At 34.4% G+C, this 23,718-nt stretch overlaps 1 protein-coding gene across 14 annotated transcripts in view; it reads left to right on the top strand.

Annotated features, from left to right (window-relative positions):
• The window catches only part of LOC106872513 (uncharacterized), a 252,407-nt gene that overhangs the window by 36,128 nt on the left and 192,561 nt on the right, over positions 1–23,718 (top strand). For all 14 annotated transcript variants that reach the window (XR_016243103.1, XM_089357348.1, XM_089357343.1 and 11 more), the window contains 2 exons: positions 15,404–15,622; positions 16,275–16,571. Coding sequence is in view for 13 of the 14 variants with exons in the window: in XM_089357348.1 (XP_089213474.1) it covers positions 15,404–15,622; positions 16,275–16,571 (516 nt within the window). In the remaining variant the exon portion in view is untranslated. The remainder of the gene's footprint in view (positions 1–15,403; positions 15,623–16,274; positions 16,572–23,718) is intronic.

Genomic DNA, 23,718 nt, shown 5'->3' with positions numbered 1-23,718 from the left:
TTTGTCCCTTCCTTGTATCACCTAACTGTCTGGATGTTTTGCGTTCTTGTCCCATTCTGTATTATATATATATATATATATATATATATATATATATATATATATATATGTATATATATATATATGTATGTATATGTATGTAGCCATGTACCTGCATCTCTATGTTTAACCTATATATGTATGTTATAGATTGTTTGGTACTTGTATATACTGCTAAATGTATATGTAATCTAGTGTGAAAAGTTTTTTAAATGGATATATCTTTTAATTTATTAATATTTTACAGCTAATTATTTACCCTGGGTAGTCAGGCCTTTTCCTTCTTTATAAGCTAATTTTGATTTAAGGTTTTCTTCGATTTTTATAACAATATGATTTTAAACCACAATTTGTTATTGCATGAAAAGACTGTTAGTTAATTGGTCCAATGAAACAAAACCATTTTCAAATGTGTATCTATCAAACTAATTGTATATTTATAAATATAACCTTATTTTAGTTCCATTCTAAACAAAACTGTTTGACAAATGGAAACATGAAACTCTGAGTAACAGTTTTTGTGATATTTTTGCTGCTTTTTAATAAAGCATATTATTCTGCCTCTGGTATTCAAGTACTATTTTTTTTCCACCTTGTTTTGCATTTATGTGCTTACTCTGGTGTAACCTGCTCCTTTTTTAGAAAGTTTGGGTGACTTTCCACAAGTAGGAAGAAGAAACAGCTGAAAGAAATGGAACTTACCCATTGGATCTTTCTCTAAAAAATATACCCATACCTCAAGAGTCTTATTGCAGAAATAGAGGAGTTTCTTTGAAGAATGAGACGGAAAGCCGTCTTCTTTGATACAAAGCAGAAATCTAATGAAAACGAATAAGGACTTAAATCTTCCAAAAATCCACCACCTATCTCGGAATTGGAAACCTTTGAAAAAGACCTTTTCGGGCTTATTAGAAAAGTTAAATTCTGCAAATTCAACAACCAACTCCAGAAAGATATGAAGGAAAAAATTAGAGACATAAAGAACTCAGATAAGATCTTCGTAAACTCCGACAAGACAAAAAACTTATACGCAGTTGACAAAGATGTTTATAAACATCTACATTCAAACAGCATTACAGACACCTACAAGAAAGATAACACAAATTTATATAAAGAGGCAAATTTGGAAGCAAGAAGAATTGCTAACAACCTTAAAGTTAGTGATAGGATAGAATACATCCCCCCTTATGCCAACCCTTTATTACCCTAAAAGACCACAAAGCTAATTTTAATAGAAACCCTAAATGTAGACGAATTAACCCAGCTAAAACTGAAATAGGTATTATTAGCAAATATATTTTAGATCATATTTTAAGCAAGTTGAATAATGAATTAAATTTATAGATTTGTAAAATAGCAAATCAGTGATAGATTGGTTTAAAGGGATTAGCCATAAACATAACTGCAAATTTTCACAGTTTGATATTGTCGATTTTTACCCATCAATATCTAGGCCTTTGCTTCTAAAAGCATTAGACTTCACCAAGCAGTATGTCACTATTGATAGCTTGGAAATAGATATCCTGTATGCAAGGAAATCCCTTCTTTTTTATGATGATTCCACATGGGCCAAAAAGTGTAAGGATTCTCTTTCCGATGTACCAATGGGGGCATATGGTGGGGTGGACTTGTGTATGCTTATAGGAACTTATATTTTGCATAATCTGCATCTAGAATTCCCTTTTATAGATGCAAGATTATACAGGGATGATGGTCTTATAGTCACTCATAATTTAAATGGTCATGAGTTAGGTAAACTTAGGAAGAATCTGATTACTTTCTTCCAAAGAATGGGCTTACGGATTACGATAGAAAGTAACCTTAATAACGTAGGTTTTTTAGATATCTACTTAGATTTGCAATTTGATAAATTTAAACTCTACTGTAAGCCAAATGAAAAGCTATGTTATATTAGCAAAGAATCTAATCATCCACCCGTAATTCTTAAGAACCTAGTTAGTAATGTAGGAAGGTGAATATCATCAATTTCTTCAGATAAGACAGCAGTTCAACATGCTGTGCTATATTACAATAATGCATTAAGGAAAAGTGGATTCTCGGAGAAGATCCAGTATAGTCAAGTTAATTCTAACAATAATAGACCACATAGAACTAGAACTAGGAAAGTTTTGTGGTTTAACCCCGCATTTAATATTGCCGTAAAAACTAATATAGGTAGGGAATTCTTAAAATTAGTTTCGAAACATTTTCAATCTAGCCATAAGTTCTATAGAATATTTCATAGAACACTGAAGGTTAGCTATTCTTCTTACAAAAACTTCACCTCTTTTATTAACCAAGATAACACAAAAATTATTACAAACAACTACAGTGCAAAATCTAATCTGAGGAACTGCAACTTCAAAGATAAGATTTGGCTGTCCATTGGAAGGTAAATGTCTTGAAAAAGGAACTGTTTATAGAGCCAAAGTGCAAGTAGATAGCTCACAAGAATATAAAACATATACAGGGGCTTCAGAAAATTCATTCAAGACTCAATTCTATTCCCACTGAAATTCTTTCTGATACCCCGAGAATAGGACAGCAACTAGTCTTGCAAAGCATGTCTGAGAACTGAAGGAGAATGACACCCGTCCTTTCAATGTAACCTAGAACATTCTAGAAAAAAGCATCATCATACAGACATGGAGCTTATAAAAGACCTGTAAAATGTAATCTTTGCCTCTCAGAAAAGTTCTTCATCCTGTTCCAGGATAAACATGCTTTGAACCAGAGATGCGAGCTCTTAAATTCCTACAGGCATGCTGCGATGTTTAAAATGTCAACCGATAAAATATCGTATGGGTAAAATGTTTTGACTTTCGGAAAATTTTGACTGTCACATTTGAATTTGACTTTACACATTATAATTATTTTGCATTACAATGTTAGTGCATATTTCGACTTCACTTTTAAGAAAGCCTTCGACTGTTTTACAAATTTAAGATTAAACTTTGCTGAGGTTTATTTTTAATGTTTACTCACGCATTTAATTATGTTATATCTAATTAATGTGCAATTTCCTTATTTTAACATTTTAATATTATATATAACAGACAGTCCTGTTTTAAATTGTTTGCGTATATATGTTATGATGTATATATTTATCTAAATGTGAAGATATATCTCTATATATTTATGTGTATGTATGTATTGTAGGTATGTGTATGTATATGTATATATGTGTGTATGTATATATATATATGTGTGTATATTCATATATATATATATATATATATATATATATACACATACATACATACATATATATGTGTTTGTATGTGTGTATATACTTTTATGTATGTGGGCATGTATTTGCATACATATTTTTTGTATATTTGTTTGCATATCTACATGTGTATGTATTTGTATGTATGTTTGTATTTATGTAGATATACATGTAATTTTATGTGTGCATTTTTATATATGTTCATTTCGAAAGCTAAACAAAGTATCTAACCTTCTTTAGATATTTTATGAACTCCATCATTTTACACTCTCTACCCTTATCTATTTTTTCCCTTTCTCTCTCTAATTTTCTGTTTCTCTTTCTTTTATTTCTTTATCTTCTTTTCCACTGTTTTTTTTAAATTATTATTATCTGATTTTTTCCTTCTCTTTCTTTCGCCTGTAACATCTAACTTGTATACGCATATGCCAGGAGATTTTGTGCGCATGTGTGTGTGTGTGCATGCATACACATATATATGCATTTGTATATATTTATGTCTTGCCTATATATGTCTGTATATGTATGTAACCATGTTCATGCATGTGTATGTTTAGTGTTTATATGTATATTATAGATTGTTTGGTACATGTATATACTGCTGAATGTATATGTAATCTAGCGTGAAAATTTTTTTTAAACAGATATATCTTTTAATTTATTAATATTTTACAGCTAATTATTTACTCTGGGTATTTAGGCCTTTTCCTTCTTTATAAGCTAATTTTGATTTAAGGTTTTCTTCAATTTTTATAATAATATGATTTTAAACTGCAATTTGTTATTGCATGCAACTTTTTATTGAAAAGATTGTTAGTTGAAAGGACCAATGAAACAAAACCATTTTAAAATGTTTATCTATCAAACTATTTATTCATATAACCCTGTTTTTGTTCCATTCTAAACAAAACTATCCGATGAACGGCAGCGTGAAACTGAGTAACAGTTTTTGTGATATTTTTACTGCTTTTTAGAGATGGTTTTAGACTCTTAAAATTTTTCATATAATGAGTAATGGGTCCTCTGGGGGCAGAAACCCCCTTTCCTGGGGTATGTACAACTATTGTGGAGAAGAGAGGTAACTCTTTGTGAAGTAACTCTCAGAAATTGGTTGTCTCTTTTACATCCAACACAATTAATCCACTTAGGCATGTTACTTGGTAAAACTTTTTCTATTGAACATTTTTCATCTTCTTGAAATATCAATATTAATTTAAGTTTGTTATAGACATTTACTTATTAACATAAGTATTGTCTCAATTCATTGTATGTATTTCTTTAAACTTGCTAAGATATTGATATTATTTACCCTTTTTTATTGACATTTCGTTATTAACGTACAGTTGTTATCTTAGTTTATTACATCATATTTCTTGATATAATGTCTCCAAAGAAGAGATCCTCCATTGGTCGAAAAACAGTGGTAGCAGAGAAATTGAAAAGAAGGGGAGCAAATAAATTGAAAAGAAGGAGAGCGAATGAATTGAAAAAAAGGAGAGCATGAGACTTCAAGGAGACAATCACTAAATGCTGCATGTACAGCTACTGTGAGAGCAATGGAAAGTGATGAGCAGTGTAGTATTCGCCTGACCAGGAATGCTGCATTAACAATTTCAGCACATGCTGGACAAAGTCAAGGACAGTGTGTTATCAGGACTACCCACAAGGTTTACTCATTGCTTCTGTTCAAACTGGTAAAAACAGCTACTGAAATGATTTAAGTAGGTTGTATTAAATGAATGAATCAATGTCGACTTCAGACTGCATTGTCTAAGTGGTAGCAATTATTGCCTGTTCCCGTAGTACCATAGGTAGCAATTTGTTTGAATAAAAATCATTTAGAATGCACTATGTTTATTATGAAAAATATGCTAAAATATGTTAAATCCTGAGTAACTATTCAGCTATTTTCTTTTAGCTTCAGTATCAAAGTTTTCTTTCTAAGCATAGATGAAGCCCATACAAATATTCTTCAGCTATTGAATACGGACCAAAATATTGCATGTACATTAACCTACTAATTTATGGTGTCTAAGACCCAACCACGTTAGTTAAAGACTGTGTCCTTAATGTGACCTTGTGTGCCAGGACACTGCATGCAGAATTGTTTTCGTTTGAGAGCTGAGTTGTCCTTACAATGGTCGCATGCTGTTTACGTGAAGGAGTGGACTGTTGAGCCACGACTGTTGATTCCAAACTGAAATATTGTATGACAGTGTTGTTTTCAAGCGCTTCCTTGCCAATCTGCACCCCTCTTACCACATCATTTCTTTCATGTAGATTTCTCTCATGTGGTGCTGTTGAGCTTGCCCACAGGCTTAATTTATCACATAGATGTAGTTCTTGTGTCTGCTGATTGTTCAGCATGGTAGCGGTACTGCCGACAGCCACAAAGGAGAGTATATCCACTGAGAGCTTTTTGATGTGTTCAAAAATAACATACTCCCCACCCACTTTTCCATGACAAGGTTAGGAACTGGAATCTTCCAAACAGATGCATGACATATCACTTAGTCGAATTAGCCCTTCATTTGCTCCACAGATATTTTGTTGTCAATGCTGCACTTCCCCATATCATATGTTTCAACTTAACTGTGCCATTTAAATCCCAAGCAATGCCAGGTATGTCTGCTAGTATATATACAAATATACTTACAAGGGGTTGAAGCAATGCATCGATCGAGATGCATTTTCCACTGTTGGAAGCCATGATGGAACTCTTGTGAAGTGATCTCTTTTAATGCTTCCGTTGTTTTTTTCTTCACCTCTTCCACATTTACATATTCCATAGCACCAACTTTCATCACCAGTTTTGACTTCTGAAAATAGGTTCGGGTCAACTTTCAACTGTTCTTTCAGTTCACAACATGCATTCAGTTGTGACTACTTTTGATTTTCCATGAGCAAGTGAAGCACAAATTTTGCTGCAACTCTTTCATTTGAAATTCTTCACTTAAAATTCGTTGCTATGAGCTCCAGGACACACCAGTCAAGAAGTTCATCAATTGTTTGGTGACAGTCCTTCAAGACCATTTCATAAATTTTCATGATGTTTTCACTCATTTGGGAGTCTGACAGTTGCCCTGAATAATGCTGGTCCTCAAGTGACAAGTGATCATTCCTAAAGTGTGAAAACCACTTGTAAACTTGTGATTTGCTCATGGCAGCATCCTTGTAAGCTGTTTGAAGCATAACAACTGTTTCCACTGCCGTTTTCCCCAGCAGAAAACAGAATTTTATGGAAGCACGCTGTTCCTTTGTTTCAGCAATTGCAAAAATCAACAAACAAGGGAGAAGCACTGCAAAACAAAGATGCACCACGTGGCAGTATGACCTCAGTGGACAACGCCAGTCAGTAGACTAATGCCTGAAGGTCACGTCAAGTGTATTCTAGTGGTGGAGGCCTGAACTACAATGGGCTTGTACCACAGAACATTTCTGGTTACTTTTGGGCACCACCTCATATATATATATATATATATATATATATATATATATATATATATATATATATATATAAAATATATCTATGTATCTAATATATATATATATATATATATATATATATATATATATATATATATGATGGCAATACTTCGTGTCCAAAGATTAAAGAGAAGAGTAGCACACTCTGAAGTTGCTATGTAAACCAATCCATGGAAAATAGACTCTGGTGCACTTGGGGCAAATAGGACCTTTCTTCCTACTTGCCCTTTGCAGTTTTAAAGTGAGAGTTGACCCAAGCAATCTGATCCCACGCTTTAGATTTGGCAGTCTGACTTCAGTAGCTCAGTAGCCTATCACTGCGCTGGTGATCAAAAAGCTGTAGGTTTTACATGAAAGTGGCCTCCTCCTTGGTGAATTGCTTTACAAGCTTGGAGAGCTGCACCCACCCTAAGTTTCCTGAAGGGTGTCAAAAGGACCATAAGACTGCTTGTGGGCCTCCACTCCTTGATTTGCTGTCAAGGTTGACCCCTCTTTCCCGAAGTGCTAACAAGGTAGTGGTGTGGTTTGTGTTTAGATTCCCTTTCATAACATGTTAATGAACCTATAACTGGGACCCTAACAGGTGCTTCTACTCTGGGTTAGAGTAGACCTGAGAACAATAGTGGCTAATGGTGGTTCCATACTCCTCAAAACCCTGGAAGTCCTGAACCAGGGCTCCATTATTGGATGCAGTTTCAATTCATACTCAGGACATGCATGCATGCATGCATCCATCCATCCATACATACGTACATACGTACATACATACATACATACATACATACATCACAATCATTTAAGTCTGTTTTCCATGCTGGCATGGGTTGGATGGTTTGACAGGAGCTGACTTGTAGGAGAGCTGTTCGGTTGTCTGTTTTGTTATGGTTTCTATGGCTGGATGCCCATCATTATGCCAACCACTTTACAGAGTGTGCTAAGTGCTTTTTATATGCCACTGGCATGAGTGCATCTTATGTGGAACCAACACAAGTGCATTTTACATGGCACCAGTATGAATGCATTGAACATAGATCTGACACAAGTGCATTTTATGTATATGTGTGGTAAGATGTTTGCTTCCCAAACACATACTTCCAGATTCAGTCCTACTGCATGTCACCTTGGGCAATTGTTTTCTACTATAGCCACAAGCTGACCATCAATGAATTCCATTTGACTCACGCATTGGATGTTAGAACAGTGATGATGGTTATATATATGTCTGAGTTATATTTCAAAGCACATAAAGCTATAAATAATAGCATGTAAATATTGGGTTGAGAAACCCTTTTGGAGAAAGAAATGTCAACAATATTTTAATGTCTACATTCCCATGTTTGTATGAGTCAGGCATAATTTATTGAGGCAGAATTCAACAATCCTCCAAATGTTTCTTGTTGCCAAATCTCACCTGCTTCCTCAAAAACTGTTTTTCCATGGCCAGTTATGTTTGCATGGAAGATTAGAAACAAATGATACCACTTGCATAAGAATGCAATATTTCATCATCTTAGATTAACCAATCAAGTTTTGTCTGATGAAATAGGTATTTCAAACATCTCAAATTGTCCAGTCATAATTGGTCTGATGAAATATTTCATCACCTCAAATTCAATATAAGTATAACTGTTTGTATCTATTTCCTTACTTGTTTTACAGTGTTAACAATTTTGAGACAGTGTAGAAATTGTCCTGATGTATTTTGTTATGTCTGTGGACAATTTATTGTGAAAACTAAAAAATGCACAATAACACCAGAGATTAAGAAGATTTATAAACTATACTTTGACTGTCCTCTTAGAGATCAGGATAAATTATGGGCACTACATTTTATCTGCTCAGCTTGCTCAAATGGCTAATGTGACTGGTTCAATAATAATAATAATAATAATAAGTCCATGCCTTTTGCCATTCCAATGATATGGAGGGAGCTGAAAGACCATTTTAATGACTGTTATTTTTGCAAAGTAAATGTCATGGGATTTTCTATGAAGAATAAACACAAAATTGTATATCCCAATTTGGATTTTGCAATGAGACCTGTGCCACAATAGAAGTCTGCTAATTCCAGTTCCACCAGATGATGGTATTGAAACATCAGATGATGATGCTGACTGTCATGATAGTGCTGCTGAAGAAGGTTACTTGGCTGATGACAATAGCTTTGAACCACAGAAATTTTACCCAAGCTGAACTGAATGACCTTGTCAGATCTCTATCCCTCTCAAAAGATAAAGCAGAAGTGTTGGCATCAAGACTGAAGAAGAAGTATCTGCTAGAGCATGGTGTTAGTACAACTTATTTTTGGCAGAGAAATGTAGTTCTACATGCGTATTTTTCTGTTGAAGGCCTGTTTTGCTTTTGTGGTAACATCGATGGACTCATCGAATGTTTATTACAAAATCATGATCCTGCAGAGTGGCATTTGTTTATTGACTCTTCAAAACAAAGTTTAAAAGCTGTACTTCTACATAATGGTAATTTGAAGCCCTCCATTCCTATTGCACACTCTATTCATCTTTATGAATCATATGAGAATATGGAACTTTTACTTAATGCCATTGTCTATGAAAGCTACTCATGGAAAATATGTAGAGACTTAAAAGTCATTGGGATGTTAATGGAAATGCAGTCAAGTTTCACAAAATATTGTTGTTTCACGTGTCTATAGGATAGTCGGGCAAATGACAGACATTATTCGGAATCAAACTAGCAGACAAGAACATCATACCAACTAGGACTGTCTAGCATCACCAGTACACCTCTTGTAGATCTATGTAATGTCCTATTGCCTCCTTTGCATATAAAGCTTGGATTGATGAAACAGTTTGTAAAGACACTAGGGAAGAGAAATGTCAGAGGGTATGAGTATATTGTAGAAAGGTTTCCCAAAATCACACAGGCAAAGTTGAAAGAGTGTATCTTTGTTGGACCCCAAAATTAGAGAAGTACTCAAAGAGGTCAACTTCAAGACAACACTGGATGAACTGGAACTGCCTGCCCAGAATGCTTTCAATTGGATCTGTGAGAATTTCTTGGGCAACATGAAGGCAATGGCATCAAGAATATTCAGAAATGTTACTCAACAATGGGTTGTTGCATGTCACTGAAAGTTCACTTCTTGGACTCCCATCTGGATTTCTTCACAGCTAACCTTGGAGCAGTGTCTGATGAACAGGGTGAAAGATTTCACCAGGACATTAGTGCTGGAATGACAGTATGCTGGCTGACTACTGCTGGACACTTTACCATGATCAACCAGATCAGGAACACTGCAGAAAATACAAATCACAATATTTCTAACTCTGTTGTTCCAAACTTTGTCTGTTTTGTCTGACCCATTTTTTGTGTATTCACTCTTTGTAGAATGATAGTAATGATTTTCAACTCAATAAATTCATTTACTTTCTAAAAATAATGTCCTTATTTATTACATTAATGATTTCATATATACAAATATGTAAATATTTGCATATATATACTGAAAAACTGATATATGCTGCATGCAAATGGAGTGAAATTTTGAAATCAGCATGAAAAATTAGTCTAAAAAAGTTGGTTTGCATTCATAATAAGTATAATACATTTAATTTTGTTGACCAGTGTATTTAGAAAACTCTCTTGTACTTTCTCTACATTTAGTTGCTTTTTATAGAGGTATTTCCATGCCTCTTTCTTTTCAGAATTACTCAATTCAAGTTCACCATCATCTATCCATACACACATTCACACTCATATATATATATATATATATATATATATATATATATATATTCCATGTGTAACACAGAATTAAAATGGTACCACATATTCCAGCCATTGTTTCAATCTATATAATAATTTGCTTGTTTGTTCGCCCATTATACTTTAGTTAGTTAGTGAGGCGGAGTTGGAGTGAGAGAGAGGTGGAGTAAAAGTGTCTGTGTATGAGGGAGAGAGAGAGAGAGAGAGAGAGAAAAAGAGGAACATGAAGAGTGTGAGTAGAGAAGAAAGAAGTGAGGAAGAAGTAGAGAGAGGTATAATAAGGCCAAATGCATCACATGGTTAGTTGAAGGGAGAGGTGAAGAGTGAGAGAACAAGAGGGTGAGAGAAGTGTTAACAACATGCTGTAGAGTGGGGAGGAAAAGGTAAAGAGAAAGATGTATGTTTAGGATACAATATTTAGCAGAGCGTAATGTTCTGGTGGTGAGGTTAAAGTGAGATGGGCAGTTACATTAAGAGAGAGATAGAGTGAGAGTTAGTCAAAGTGACAGGTTAAGATAAAGAGAAAAATGTTAAAGATATGAAGATGGGAATTACATGGTTAAAAAGTTTGTTGAAGAAGTAGTGCTTACTATTAGACAAGCCTCTCTGGTGTTTTAGAACATGACCTTTAAGCCAAGTATTGAGAAAAAAACCCTTCAAACCAAGTAAAATCGTATTCGTGGCAGATACTGGTGTCACAAATAGCACGTAAAAGCAAACACTACACTTTTAGAGTGGTTGGTGTTAGGTAGGGCATCCAGCTATAGAAACCATGCCAAATCAGACTGGAGTCTGGTGCAGCCTTCCAGCGTGCCAGCCTTAGTCAAACTGTCCAACCCATGCCAGCATTGACAATGGACATTAAATGATGATGAGGAATATATTATTGTGACTGGAAGTGAAATACTTAGCAAAATAAAAATGCGAATCATCCTTTCTATCTTAAATAGCTTCTCTTAATCTTTTTCATTCTGTGGAATTTCTATGGGTCTCCCTAGTATATATTTACTCTGTAATTATTATATTTCACCAGGAATTTCAAGTTATATGTATGATTTTTTCATTTAAAACACTGGGCAACAAAAAAAAAATTTTATCTGGTGCCTGGAATATTTCAATGAATTCTTAAATGATTTTGCCTGCTAAATTCAAAAATAACTTCTGTTTTTCTCTATCAGGTCTAGTTTTCTGACTAAACCTGATAAAGTATTTTATTCATACAAAGGCATATAGTATGAATCAATAAAAGAGCGTAACACAAACCAAAACAAAGTACAAATAAAAATTCAAAATTGAAAATGCACACTGGTTAAGATTTTTGGTAGAAAATTCAAGGAATAAACTTGAACTTCTTTGTGCACCGTGAATGTTGAGCAACAGGAGTATCTCGTTTTAAACACCAGCTATAGTCTGCCATCATCACAGCATCCCAACATCCTTGGTACCAAGTTTCCATCTCCTTGATATCCTGATGGAATTGTTTGCCTTGTTCATCACTAACATCTCCGAGATTTTCAGGAAAACAGTCAAGATAACTAAAAAGATAATGCATTTCGATCCTCATATTCACGCCAATATCATGAAAAGTTGATATCAAGTTGGTAACAAGGTCTCAAGGAAATTTTGCACTACTTCTGCAAAGGCTAGCCAAGCCGATGCTGCATTTTTGCTCACTACTTCCATGAAATTTGTCCTTCAAGAGTTTATGGATCTGTGGTCCATTTTTCAATTGTCAAGTTTAGAAATACACTGCAGATATACTTGAAGCATTCCCCATTTTTGTCAAGAGCTTTGATGAATTGCTTGATCAATCTGTGTTTGATGTACAAAGTGGGCGGGGGGTGATCTTATCTCACTCAACTAAAGGTTCTTCCAATAACCATATTTGTTTGAGGTGGCCAGTCTTTCTTAACATGGTGGTTTCCTTGGTCTCTACTGTCCCACATGCAAAAAATGCATAGGCATTTGGTATAACCAGATTGCTGTCCCATGAGAAAATTCACCATCTTTAAATCAATGCAGATGACTCATTTATGGTCATGATACAGTATCTTCTCTAAAACCAACTTAATTTCTTCATATTTTTCCTTCAGAGTTGCTGAGTGGGACAGAGCCATACACATTCCTGTTGTACAATACACATTTTAAACTACGCTTAGAGCGGTCTATGAAAAGACGCCATTCCTCTGATTTGTATTCCTCAATGCTAGGTTTATTAAGAAGCCCACTGATATCTCTGCATTAAACCAGCTCTTCCTCTTTTGTGAAGAAAGAAAGGAGCTCTTCATGCCAACTCCGATAAAATATTATACGGACACCATTCTCTAGAAGATTCTTCTCTTTCAGTCGAGAAGCAACAGTTCTGCAGAATTTTTTGAGAGGTTCAAGTCACAAACTAGATCATTCAACTGTACCTGGGAGAATAGCTGAGGTAAAGTCTCAACTGAAAAGTCTTGATCTCTAGTGTCTTCTTCAGGTGATGAATCTTCTTTGGTTGAGGGTAAAGTTATCTGAGGCAAGACATTGAAGACAGGAGCAGGAAGCTCTTTACTGTATGGAGCTGGTCTAATAGCAGAGGCAAGATCAGGATAAACAAGTGTTTGTCGATTTTTCCAGTTAATATCCTTTAAATTTAGGTTACAAAAGTAGCAGTCGTCCAAGTGATTATAAGGCTCCCACCATACCATTGGTATAGTAAACCTCATACTTTTCCTTGTCCCTTTAGTCCATTGTCGCAAATGTTCTGTACATCATTTGCAGACACTATGCAGTGCCCAATATTTATCTTGGCCTCCCAGTTTGATCCCAAAATATGCCATATATGCTCTTTCAACAAAATCAGTTATGTTTTTTCGATTTTCAGGTAATGCTTATTCTCCACAAACATAAAATACATTTGGAGAATTAATGCAACATTTTCTTGAAGAAGACATCTTGCTCATTTTCTATTGCTTAGTTCACCACAAGATCTAAAATGTATGGAAAAAGAAAAAAAATTCCATATATATATATATATATATATATACACATATATGTATGTATGTATATGAAGCTATCACAGTAAGCTTCTCGTAAAGACTCAGCTATCAATCCACATAGTAATCATTACAAAATAGTGTAATGTAAAATATCCATGTTTGAAATCTATCTCTTATAAGCAAATACTATTTGGTAACATGTAACATGCTTTTTGTAATTGTTTTAGATGCCTCTATGCTCATGTGTTGACTTGGACTCTGTTTCATCCTCACTACTTTTGACCCAGCTGAACATTAGTATTGTAACTGCTGGAAGGAAAGAGGGTTGCACCATTGCTATGCTTAGTACTTATTTTTAGCACTGTGGAGTGTTGTAGTTTGAAATGAACTGCTTTGCTCAAGGACACTATTTGCCTCCTGTTTTAGGAATCGAATTTATATCCTTGTGATCATGAGCCCAACACCCTAACCCCTAATCTCAATATATGTGTGTATGTTTGAATATGTGTATGTGTGTGTGTGTGTATATATATATATATATATATATATATATATATATATATATATATATATATACATATATATATATATATATATATATCAGGTGCATTCCAGAAGTTTTGAGACTTGTTCAAGAGAGACAAAGTACAAAATTTATCTTCAAAGTAGGATCCTCTGATTTCAACTTCTCTTGTTGTAGCTCTCTAGCCACTTCATGAAGAGCATATAGAAGTTCACCAAAGTGAAGGTGTCCAGGACCCTTGTCACAGCCTCCTTCATCTTCTTCTGCTTGGAAAACAACCAAAAGTAACAGGGAGCAAGGTCTGGACTATAGGGGAGGTGAGGGACAGTTTTGATGCTCATCTCTGTCACATGGTTGGTTACCAGGATAGAATTGTAGACAGGTGCATTGTCCTGGTGCAGGTGTTCTGGCCTTTTGCAATGAAATCTCTTCCTAAACTCCCTCAAAACTTTCACAAAGTATTCTTTGTTGACTGCCTGGTCAGAGGGAACCCAGTGAACCTTACTGTTGAAGAAGAGGATAATCACAAACTTCCCTGTGGATTTGCTTTGCCTAGCCTCTTGTGCCAGTGAAAAACAAATGCTTGGCTCATACAAGTTAATCCATAAGCAGTCTGGAGTGTTTCATAAGTTTCTGTTGTATGGTAATATTCCAGATTGTCTTCACGTCTTAACTGCATTCTGCAAAATAGCTGTGACAAGCAGTGTTTAGCAGAGTGTATTCAAAGAGCCATTACAGCTATCTCTTTCGATCTGGAATAAAAGAACTTAGCAGGTCAGCTTATTAGATGTATAGCAATGATATACTAAAATTACTGTAATCTTAGACAGTTATAGCTGCCCCTCCTTAAAAAAGTCTCAAAACTTCTGGAATGCACCTTGTATGTATGTATGTATATGTGTATATATATATATATATATATATATATATATATATATATATGTAAAAATACATACACATATTCTTTTATTCTTTTGTATGTTTCAGCCTTTGGGGCATGAGCACACACATAAATGGGGCATTTATGAACACATAAGTCCTGGGGTCGATTTCTTCGACTAAGGATAGTGCTCCTGCATGGCTGCAGTCAAATGACTGAAACAAATAAAAGAATATAATGATAAAGTCTCTTTGTAAAGAGTTTAGCAAGAAACAAAAGAACACTGAAATAGAATGAAACTAGAATTTTTTTCTATTTTCACTGTTCTCTTTATTAAACTGTAACACTAGGAAATATTCTCGTTATAACTATAAAATAATTTTTTTGTCAGTACTATCATATCCTTCCATCTTTTGTCTTTAATTGCCATATAATTTGATGACATATATTGGAATGACTATTGCGTATTGCAGAAAACACCTTAAATATATTGTAAAATAACTGAATTTTTTTTTTTTTTGCAGAATGTTTCCTTAAGCAATACAGATAATGTGAGTGCAGAGTCACCAACAGGAAATGTGGATGAACCTATAGACACTGCATCAGTCAAAACTGATGAAGTTACTGTAACCAATAATGTCTCATTGGATACAGCCAACTCAGTTAGCTCACCCAGTTCACCTACCATGGGGATGTTGATTGACATACCACTCAATGATGGTTCTCTTATTGAATCAAGTGCAGTAAGTGCTTTGTTACTTTTCTACATCAATTATGCTACACCACTGCTATGTTCCAACAATCTGGATGCAAAGCAATCTTCAGATCCAGCAATAATACTACATATATTGTGGCAAACCTCAAATATCTACCATATTTCTGATTCTACTAATCCTTATCCATATTTTATCAAAGATGGGTTTTGTTGTTTACACATCTTTTGTTTTTTTTTGTTTTTTTTTTTGCCTTTGGTTTTTTGATTATAGCTCCTTTTTGTTATGTCTCCTTCTCCCTCCTTCATGCCTTCTCATTATTTCACCTTTAGTCTTCTATCTTTTTTATGTTGTCTTTTTGTTCTTTTCTTTCCTCTTCTTTTTCTTATTTATTTTCTGTCTTCTCTCTCTTTTTTTTTTTGTCTTCTCTCCCTCTCTATTATCTCATTATCTTCTTATTCATTATTCTTTGCAGCCTTCCTTCAATTTTTTTTTATTGTTAATCAATATTTCAGATACCCAATGAAATGTAAGTTGTCCTTGTAAGAGAGTAGTATGTAATAATTGCTGTGATAAATCTGCTTGTTGCATTTCTCTTTCAAAGTATCTAATGTTTGTTAGATGTTTGCATCCTTCTTCCTCTGAATAATTTTATTTTTTGTTTTATACAACAACTTTGTAGGAAGAATTTGCTGCTGTTGATGATGTATCATTATTAGGAAAGCAGCAAGAACAACCAAATAGCGGCATGTCTGTTATATCCCTTGGAGCAATGTCACCAAATACTTCTGCTAGCTCTACATATGAAACGCCTTTTCAATCACCCTTGCCTCCAATACATTACCAAATGCCGTCCGATATTGAAAGTGAAATTGAAGAAAGTGCTTTCAATGTAGATATTCTCTCTAAAGAAGAACTTTACACTTTGGTAAAGAAGTATGAACACCGAGCCAGACGCTACAAGTCCAAATTCAATGAAGTAAGTACAGTAATCCCTTGACTATCGCGGGTGTTACATTCCAAAACCTCCTGTGATAGGTGGAAATCTGCGCAGTAGAAACAGTACTGTACTGTATGTATTTTTTTATTATTTTAATAATTTGTATGTATTTATTTTATTATAAATGCAAAGCAACACTAAACACTCACATCCCAAGTTTCATTTTCCATACAATATGTGTGATTCTTTGTTTACTCATTTATGGTACACTACATATTTTCTTTTAATATATTTTAATTAATGTGTTATACTGTGCAGTACTGCTCTGTATTTTGATTTATTGAATTTTAAGCATGAAAATGCTTATTTTACCACAGAAATAATTAAAATATAAAAAAATATAAATACCAATCAGCTGCAGAAATCTGTGATATACTGGTGAGCCCATGATATAAAGTTACATCTATTAGCTAGAAAAATCTGGGATGTACTGAGGGTGCGAGTGATTACTGTAGTACTTTTTGAAATGATACCATGATGAAATGCTTACTTGGAGATGGTTGCTGAAATGAGAGGTTTTAAGATTTTGACCTACCAGTTTCCCTTGTAATTCATATTTAAATTGTAATAGACCCACTTGCATATAAATTGGTATTGTAGAGGGTGTAGCTCATCACTGCAACAACGATACTTTGCAACTATGTTTTGCCATATTAAATAACTAACTTCATTTATCCCTTGAGCAAACCTTATGATTGACTCGCACCTTGTCCAAGGAAAGATTCTCTAAACTGTTTAACTCTTTGAAAACAAGTGTAAGTCACACTGTACTGCAACATTTCTTTTTTGTAACAGAAGTAATATAACAGTTAAAATCAAAAACACAGAACACTTTGATATTTGATCCTTTTTTAATTTTCTTAGTGTTTACAGAAGTATCCAGTTGTAACATCTTTTCTCCAGTTGCACATAGTTACATATAACATTGTCACCACATCTACTGATTCTTTGGTGAAAGAGTAACCTGATGATATCATCATTATCATCATTATTATAATGTACACTTTTCCATACTTACAAGAAATCTTGTTGAGGCAGATTTTCTATGATTGGATGCCATTCCTGTCATCAACTCTCACATGTTTCCAAGTAATATATTTCCCCTTAACCTCACATTTCCGAAGAAGACTGGAAACAAATGACACCACTTGTATGATGGTGACACTTGCTTACAGCTATCATTTGATATCAAGATAATGACACACACATACACTACTACTACTACTACTACTACTACTTTGCTCTGAATGTTTGAGGATTTGGACATACAGTGGCTCTGTTGAGCAGTTACATTGATATTAATATATCTGATAATGTGCAAGAGCAGTTTTCTTGCAGGTAAATGTTCCCACAAACCTTCTTTTCAGATTTTGAAAGCTGTCCCCCATCCTCCAGCTCCCCCACACACTCTTTCTGTCAAGTTTGCAACTTTAGGGTAACCAGATAATGGTACACTTATACCTAGTAATTCGGAAAAGAAAGAGACATAGAAGTACTCCTATGAAAGGCTTCTAAACATGGAAAATGCATAAGAGAAATAGAGCCTTCCAAATGTAAAGCCAAAAGTGGAACCAGCCATTATAGTTGACAGCAGTAAGATAGAAAAAGCAATTAAGGATATGAAGGAAGGAAAGTCTCTGTTCCATCAGGAATTACTGTCAAAATGTTTAAAATACCTGGCAGAGTGAGATACGGCTTAGTCTCCTATATAGTTAATCAGGTTGTACAGAAAGGGATCATATCCAACAACTAGTGTAGCAACATTCTTGTCAACCTTTACAAGAGTAATGGTTCTATCTTAAAGAGGAGTAATTGCAGAGGTATCAAATTGCTAGACCAAGTCATGAAAGTTACAGAATGAGTTGTAGCTCAACTGGTTAGGAAGAAGTTAGACTAGGTGTGGTGCAATTTGGTTTTGTGCCATGTAGAAGAGTTATTGAGGCTCCCTTTCTAGTAAGACAGCTGCGAGAGAAGTTTATAGTCAAAAGTGATTAGTTTGGAAAGAAGTGTTCTACAATGGTTGTAAAAGCTTTTGAAATACAGAGAATCAAACAATACATTTTGAAACAAGAACTTTGTTAACAGGACTTAACACCAATCCCAGAAAATGTTTGTAACATCTGCAGTAGGGTATGTTTGTCCCAAACTGGACTTGCTAGTCATATGAAGTTTCATGATGGTATTTAGTATTAGAAATGATGGTCATCTTCTGTAAAGAAATGACAATCACCATGTGTGTGTGTGTGTATGTGTGTGTGTGTGTGTGTGTGTGTTTGTGTTTGTGTGTGTGTGATCACCATTTAACTGCTGGCATGAATTGGACAGTTTGACAGGAGCTGGTGAGTCAGAGGTCTGTGCCAAACTCTATCTGTTTTTGCATGGTTTCTATGTCTTGATGCCCTTCCCAACACTAACTACTTTATAGGGGAGTGTAGTTGGTATTTTTTAGTGGCACTGACTTCAGTAAGGTCACCAGATAGCATGCAAGTCAAAGACTCCTCAGTTGAGAGGGGAGTAGTATTGAGAGAGGTGACTTTGTGCCAGGTGATGAGAGTTAAGGTAAGAGGGACAGAAATAGCTCTCTCTCTCTCTCTCTCTATATATATATATATATATATATATATATATGTGTGTGTGTGTGTGTATAGACACATGCATACATATACATGTACACACACAAAAGAAGCTTCTTTCAGTTTCTGTCAACAAAATCCCTTCACACTCACTGGATCAGCTTGGAGGTATAGTAGAATACACATACTCCAGATGCCACACATCTCTATTTAGTTTCTAAATACAGAGTGGTTTGTGTAAAGGAAAGGTCACTACAAATCTAAAAATATATGGGCTTTTCCAATTTGTCCAATTAACACAAAAACTGTTCTCTTTTTGTTGTGGTGAGAGTCATTGACATCCCTGGGGGATTGGAAGAATGGACTAGCCAAACTCTTGTAAAGAGTAGCGTATTGGTTGACTAAGAGGTCGCTAGGACTTACTGAGAAGGTGTTTTGGAGTCTCATGAAGTACGTCATGTGAACACATAGATTTTACCTCCCCTCCATTAATTATATATCCAACATTTGTCAAGGATATTAAAGTGGTGACGAGATAGTTGAAGCTTGCGTCAGACGTTAAAGTTTTATTTTGGTATGAAATCAATGAAAATGTCATTAATATGGAAGTCATTAACAAGTCATTAACATGGAAGTCATTAAAAGTCATTAACATGCATGGTGCAGTTGCAATAGCAACAACAGCAGTTACAACAGCAACTACAACAGCAGCAACAATGCCAACAGTTACTGGAAGTAATGTTGAAGAAGTCTGAAAATACTTCTGGTTCATTCTCATCAAACAGCATAACAAACGCAATTGGAGAATTTATTTTATAACCCAGAAGAAGGTACTACTTTTTCTGCATATTTTAGATGATATGAAGAAATCTTCAAAGAAGAATGTAAAAATTGGAATGACATGAAGAAGGTGCAACTACTTTTATGTAAGTTATCTCCTGCCAAACACGAAAAATACTGTAATTGTATTCTGCTGAAGAAACCAGGTGAGATTTGTTTCTATGAAACAAATTTAGTTAAATTTAGTTAAAAAAGATGAAGATTTCATCACCTATGCTGGAGTTGTTAACAGAAAGTGTGAAAAATTCAAATTATACAAATTAACTCCAGATTTGTTCAGATGTCTAATTTTTGTTCAAGTGTTAGCTGCAAGAAAAGATGCTGATATACATTTCTGTATATTAACAAAATTAGAACAGGACCAAATATTAACTCTACAGGCAGTGGCGAAGAAGCCGGAGGATTATAAATTTAAGATTATAAACTTAAGACATGACACGAAAAAGGTTGCTCGCAGATACATGCATGTCAACCTGAAATGAATATGAAAAAAGAAAAATGAAAGTCAAGACTAAATCCATGCTATGGTTGCAGAGGTTTACATTTTAGAAGTAATTGCCCTTTTAAAAATCGAAAATGTTTTGATTGTGGAAAAATTGGACAAAAAACTTACATTGTATAGCAAAACAAAAAAACAGGTCAAACAAAAAAAAAATTTGAGAAAGAATGTATTGTTAACAAAAATTCTAAGTGAGGCTCAGGAAAGAAAATTTGTGTCCTTAAAAATGAATAATGTAAATATCAAGTTACAATTGGATATGGGCAGTAATATCACAATTAAAACAGATACATGGAGAAAAATAGAGAAACCGAGATTAACCCTTTAGTGTTCAGATTACTCTGTTAAATGTAATACTTTTTCACTCAAATTGTTTTGAATTAACCATGCATTATCTTATAGCTTTGAGGTTTCAATGATGCGATTGGTTATTTTTAGAATGTCAATGTAGGTTAGGTATGAGAGGCTAGATATTGCCAGTTTGAATATAAAACATGTAGAATATATTGGGCCGGATATGGCTGGTTTAAACACTAAAGGGTTAAGTAAACTTTGAAAATTGCATGAGGTGTTTCAGGAAAAAAATTGCATTTTATGGGCAAAATAATAAGTGATGTTACATTTCATGGAAAAACCTTGAAAGCCAAAGTTTTTGTGTTGAAAAATACAACAAATTTATTTGGAAAAGACTGGATGGAACTGTTTAACTTATGGAAAAATCAGACATAACTATTTTTTGTAAAGATGTGAATGGTTCTTCTGCCAGTACAAATAAGGAGTTGGAGGATTTAAGAAAAAAAGAAAAAAATTTCCTGAAGCTTTTTCTGATGAATTGGGTCTTTGCACCAAAACTGGGGTGAAGTTTCAAGTGAAAGAAAACACTATACTGGTAAAAAAACAAAACAAAAAAAAAACTTTACCTTTCACAGTATTGAAAGAAGTTAAGGAAGAATTGGATAGACTTGAAAAGCTTGGCATTATTGATAAAATTGATTATACAAAATGGGTGTCCCCAACAGTTTATGTCAAGAAAATAAATAATAAAATCTGAGTATGTGCTGATTTTTCAACAGGGTTAAATGAATGTTTGATGCCTTATAATTACCCGTTATCAAGTTCAGAGGAAATTTTCACAAAGTTGAATGGAGGAAAAGTTTTCTCAGAGTTGGACCTATCTGAAGCATATTTGCAGGTAAAAGTCAATGAGGAAATGTTCAAAATTATTGACAATAAATACCCATAAAGAGTTGTATGAATTTAATCGACTTCCCCTTGGTATAAAGGTAGCATCTGGCATTTTCCAACAAGTTATGGACATTATGCTCGCAGGTTCAGATTTCACTGTAGCTTACCTTGACTAAGTGAATCTCAGGGTCAGCATGCTGAGCATGTTAAAAAGGTCTTTGAAAGACTAAAAGATTATGGGTTTAAGCTCAGTGAGGAAAAGTGTGAATTGCTAAGAATAAAATATCTAGGGCAGATTATTGATGAAAACAGACGCAGACCAGACCTGTCTAGGGTGAGTGCAATAAAAAATATGCCTTCTCCAACAAACATTACAATATTACAAGCATTTTTGGGGCTTGCAAATTACTACCAGGTACACATACTGAATATGCATGATTTAAGAGCACCCTTGAATAACTTATTGAAAAAAAGACATTAAGTGGAACTGGTCAGACTTCGTTTGTTTGTTTACTTTCATTGTAATTTGAATTTTAAAATGTCTTAATATCGGAATTGTCGTTATCACATTTTGATCTGAATTTAGAAATAGTAGTGGCAGCAGATGCTAGTAAAAGTGATATTGGAGCTGTGATTTTACACAAATATGAAGCTGGTAGCCTGAAAGCAGTAGCTCATGCTTCATGCTCATTATTGTTAGCTGAGAAAAGTTACAGTCAAATGACTGTAACTTTTCTCAGCCAGCAATAATGAACGCGAAGCATGAGCTACTGCTTTCACGCTACCAGCTTCATTCATATTTGTGTAAAATCAGAAAAAGAGGCATTAGTCATCATATCTGCGGTAAAAAAATTCCATAAATTTATACATGGAAGAAGGCTCTGCCTGCAGACAGACCACAGCCCATTATTGTCAATCTATGGATCAAAAAAGGGTATCCCTCACATACAGCCAACAGATTGCAGTGCTGGAGAATGAAACTACTGAATTACGACTTCAAAATGTAGTATTTGTCATCAAAAAAGTTGGGACATGCAGATGGTTTGTCAAGGTTAATACCAAAATAGAGTGAACCACTAGAAGACACAGCGATAGTTATGTTAAAAGCTGAAAATGAAATAAAAAATATATTGTGCAATGTTGTGTATGGATTGCCAGTGACATTGGAGGAAATAAAAGTTAAGGCAGAGACGGACGAGTTTATCATAAAAATGACAAAAATAGTGACATCAGAAGAAACAAATAAAAAAATATGTATGGCTGGATGCGACACAGTTTCAAATTTGTATTCTATATATGATAATGTGCTTATGTATGCACAGAGGGCCGTAATGTCTACCTCACTATAAGGTCAAATGTTAAAGGAATTCTGCACTGGACATCCAGGAATTTCTAGGATGAAGCCATTTACGAGTAGTTATGTTTACTGGCCAAAAATGAATCTAGATACCATAGTCTCTGATAACAGTACACAATTCACGGTGAATGAATTTAAGAATTTTTGAAAGATGTACTCAATTGAACATATCACTACTCCTCTGTATCACCCAAGATCAAACGGGCAAGGGGAAAGGTTCATGGATACATTTAAAAGAGCATTAAAGAAATCAAGAAACGAGCTAGTTGATGACACAGTATTGACACAATTCTTGAGGGTTTATAGGATAACACCAAACCCAAACACTTTTTCAGGCAAGTCGCCTGTGGAACTAATGTTTGTTTGAAAAATAAAGTCAGTTTTTGACAAGTTGCTACCCGTAAGAAAAACAAATAGGGAAAACTCTAAATATATGACAAAGCATTTCAATATCAGTGACAAGGTGTTTTTCAAAATATATAAAAATGGAACACAAGGCTGGGAAGACTGAGTAGTAACAAAAGGAATAGGCAAAATGACATATATGATAAGAGGCAAAAAATGGGAACACAAAAGACATTTAAACCAGTTAAAAAATAGATATACGAAAAAAAAAAAAAAGAAATACTCATGGAAGTGTTCTACGACACTTTTGATGTTCCAATGCCACAA

Source organism: Octopus bimaculoides, chromosome 9 (genome assembly GCF_046866305.1).
Source record: "Octopus bimaculoides isolate indiv1 chromosome 9, ASM4686630v1, whole genome shotgun sequence".
In the NCBI taxonomy this organism is placed as follows: domain Eukaryota; kingdom Metazoa; phylum Mollusca; class Cephalopoda; order Octopoda; family Octopodidae; genus Octopus; species Octopus bimaculoides.
This window is presented reverse-complemented; position numbering and strand designations above follow the sequence as displayed.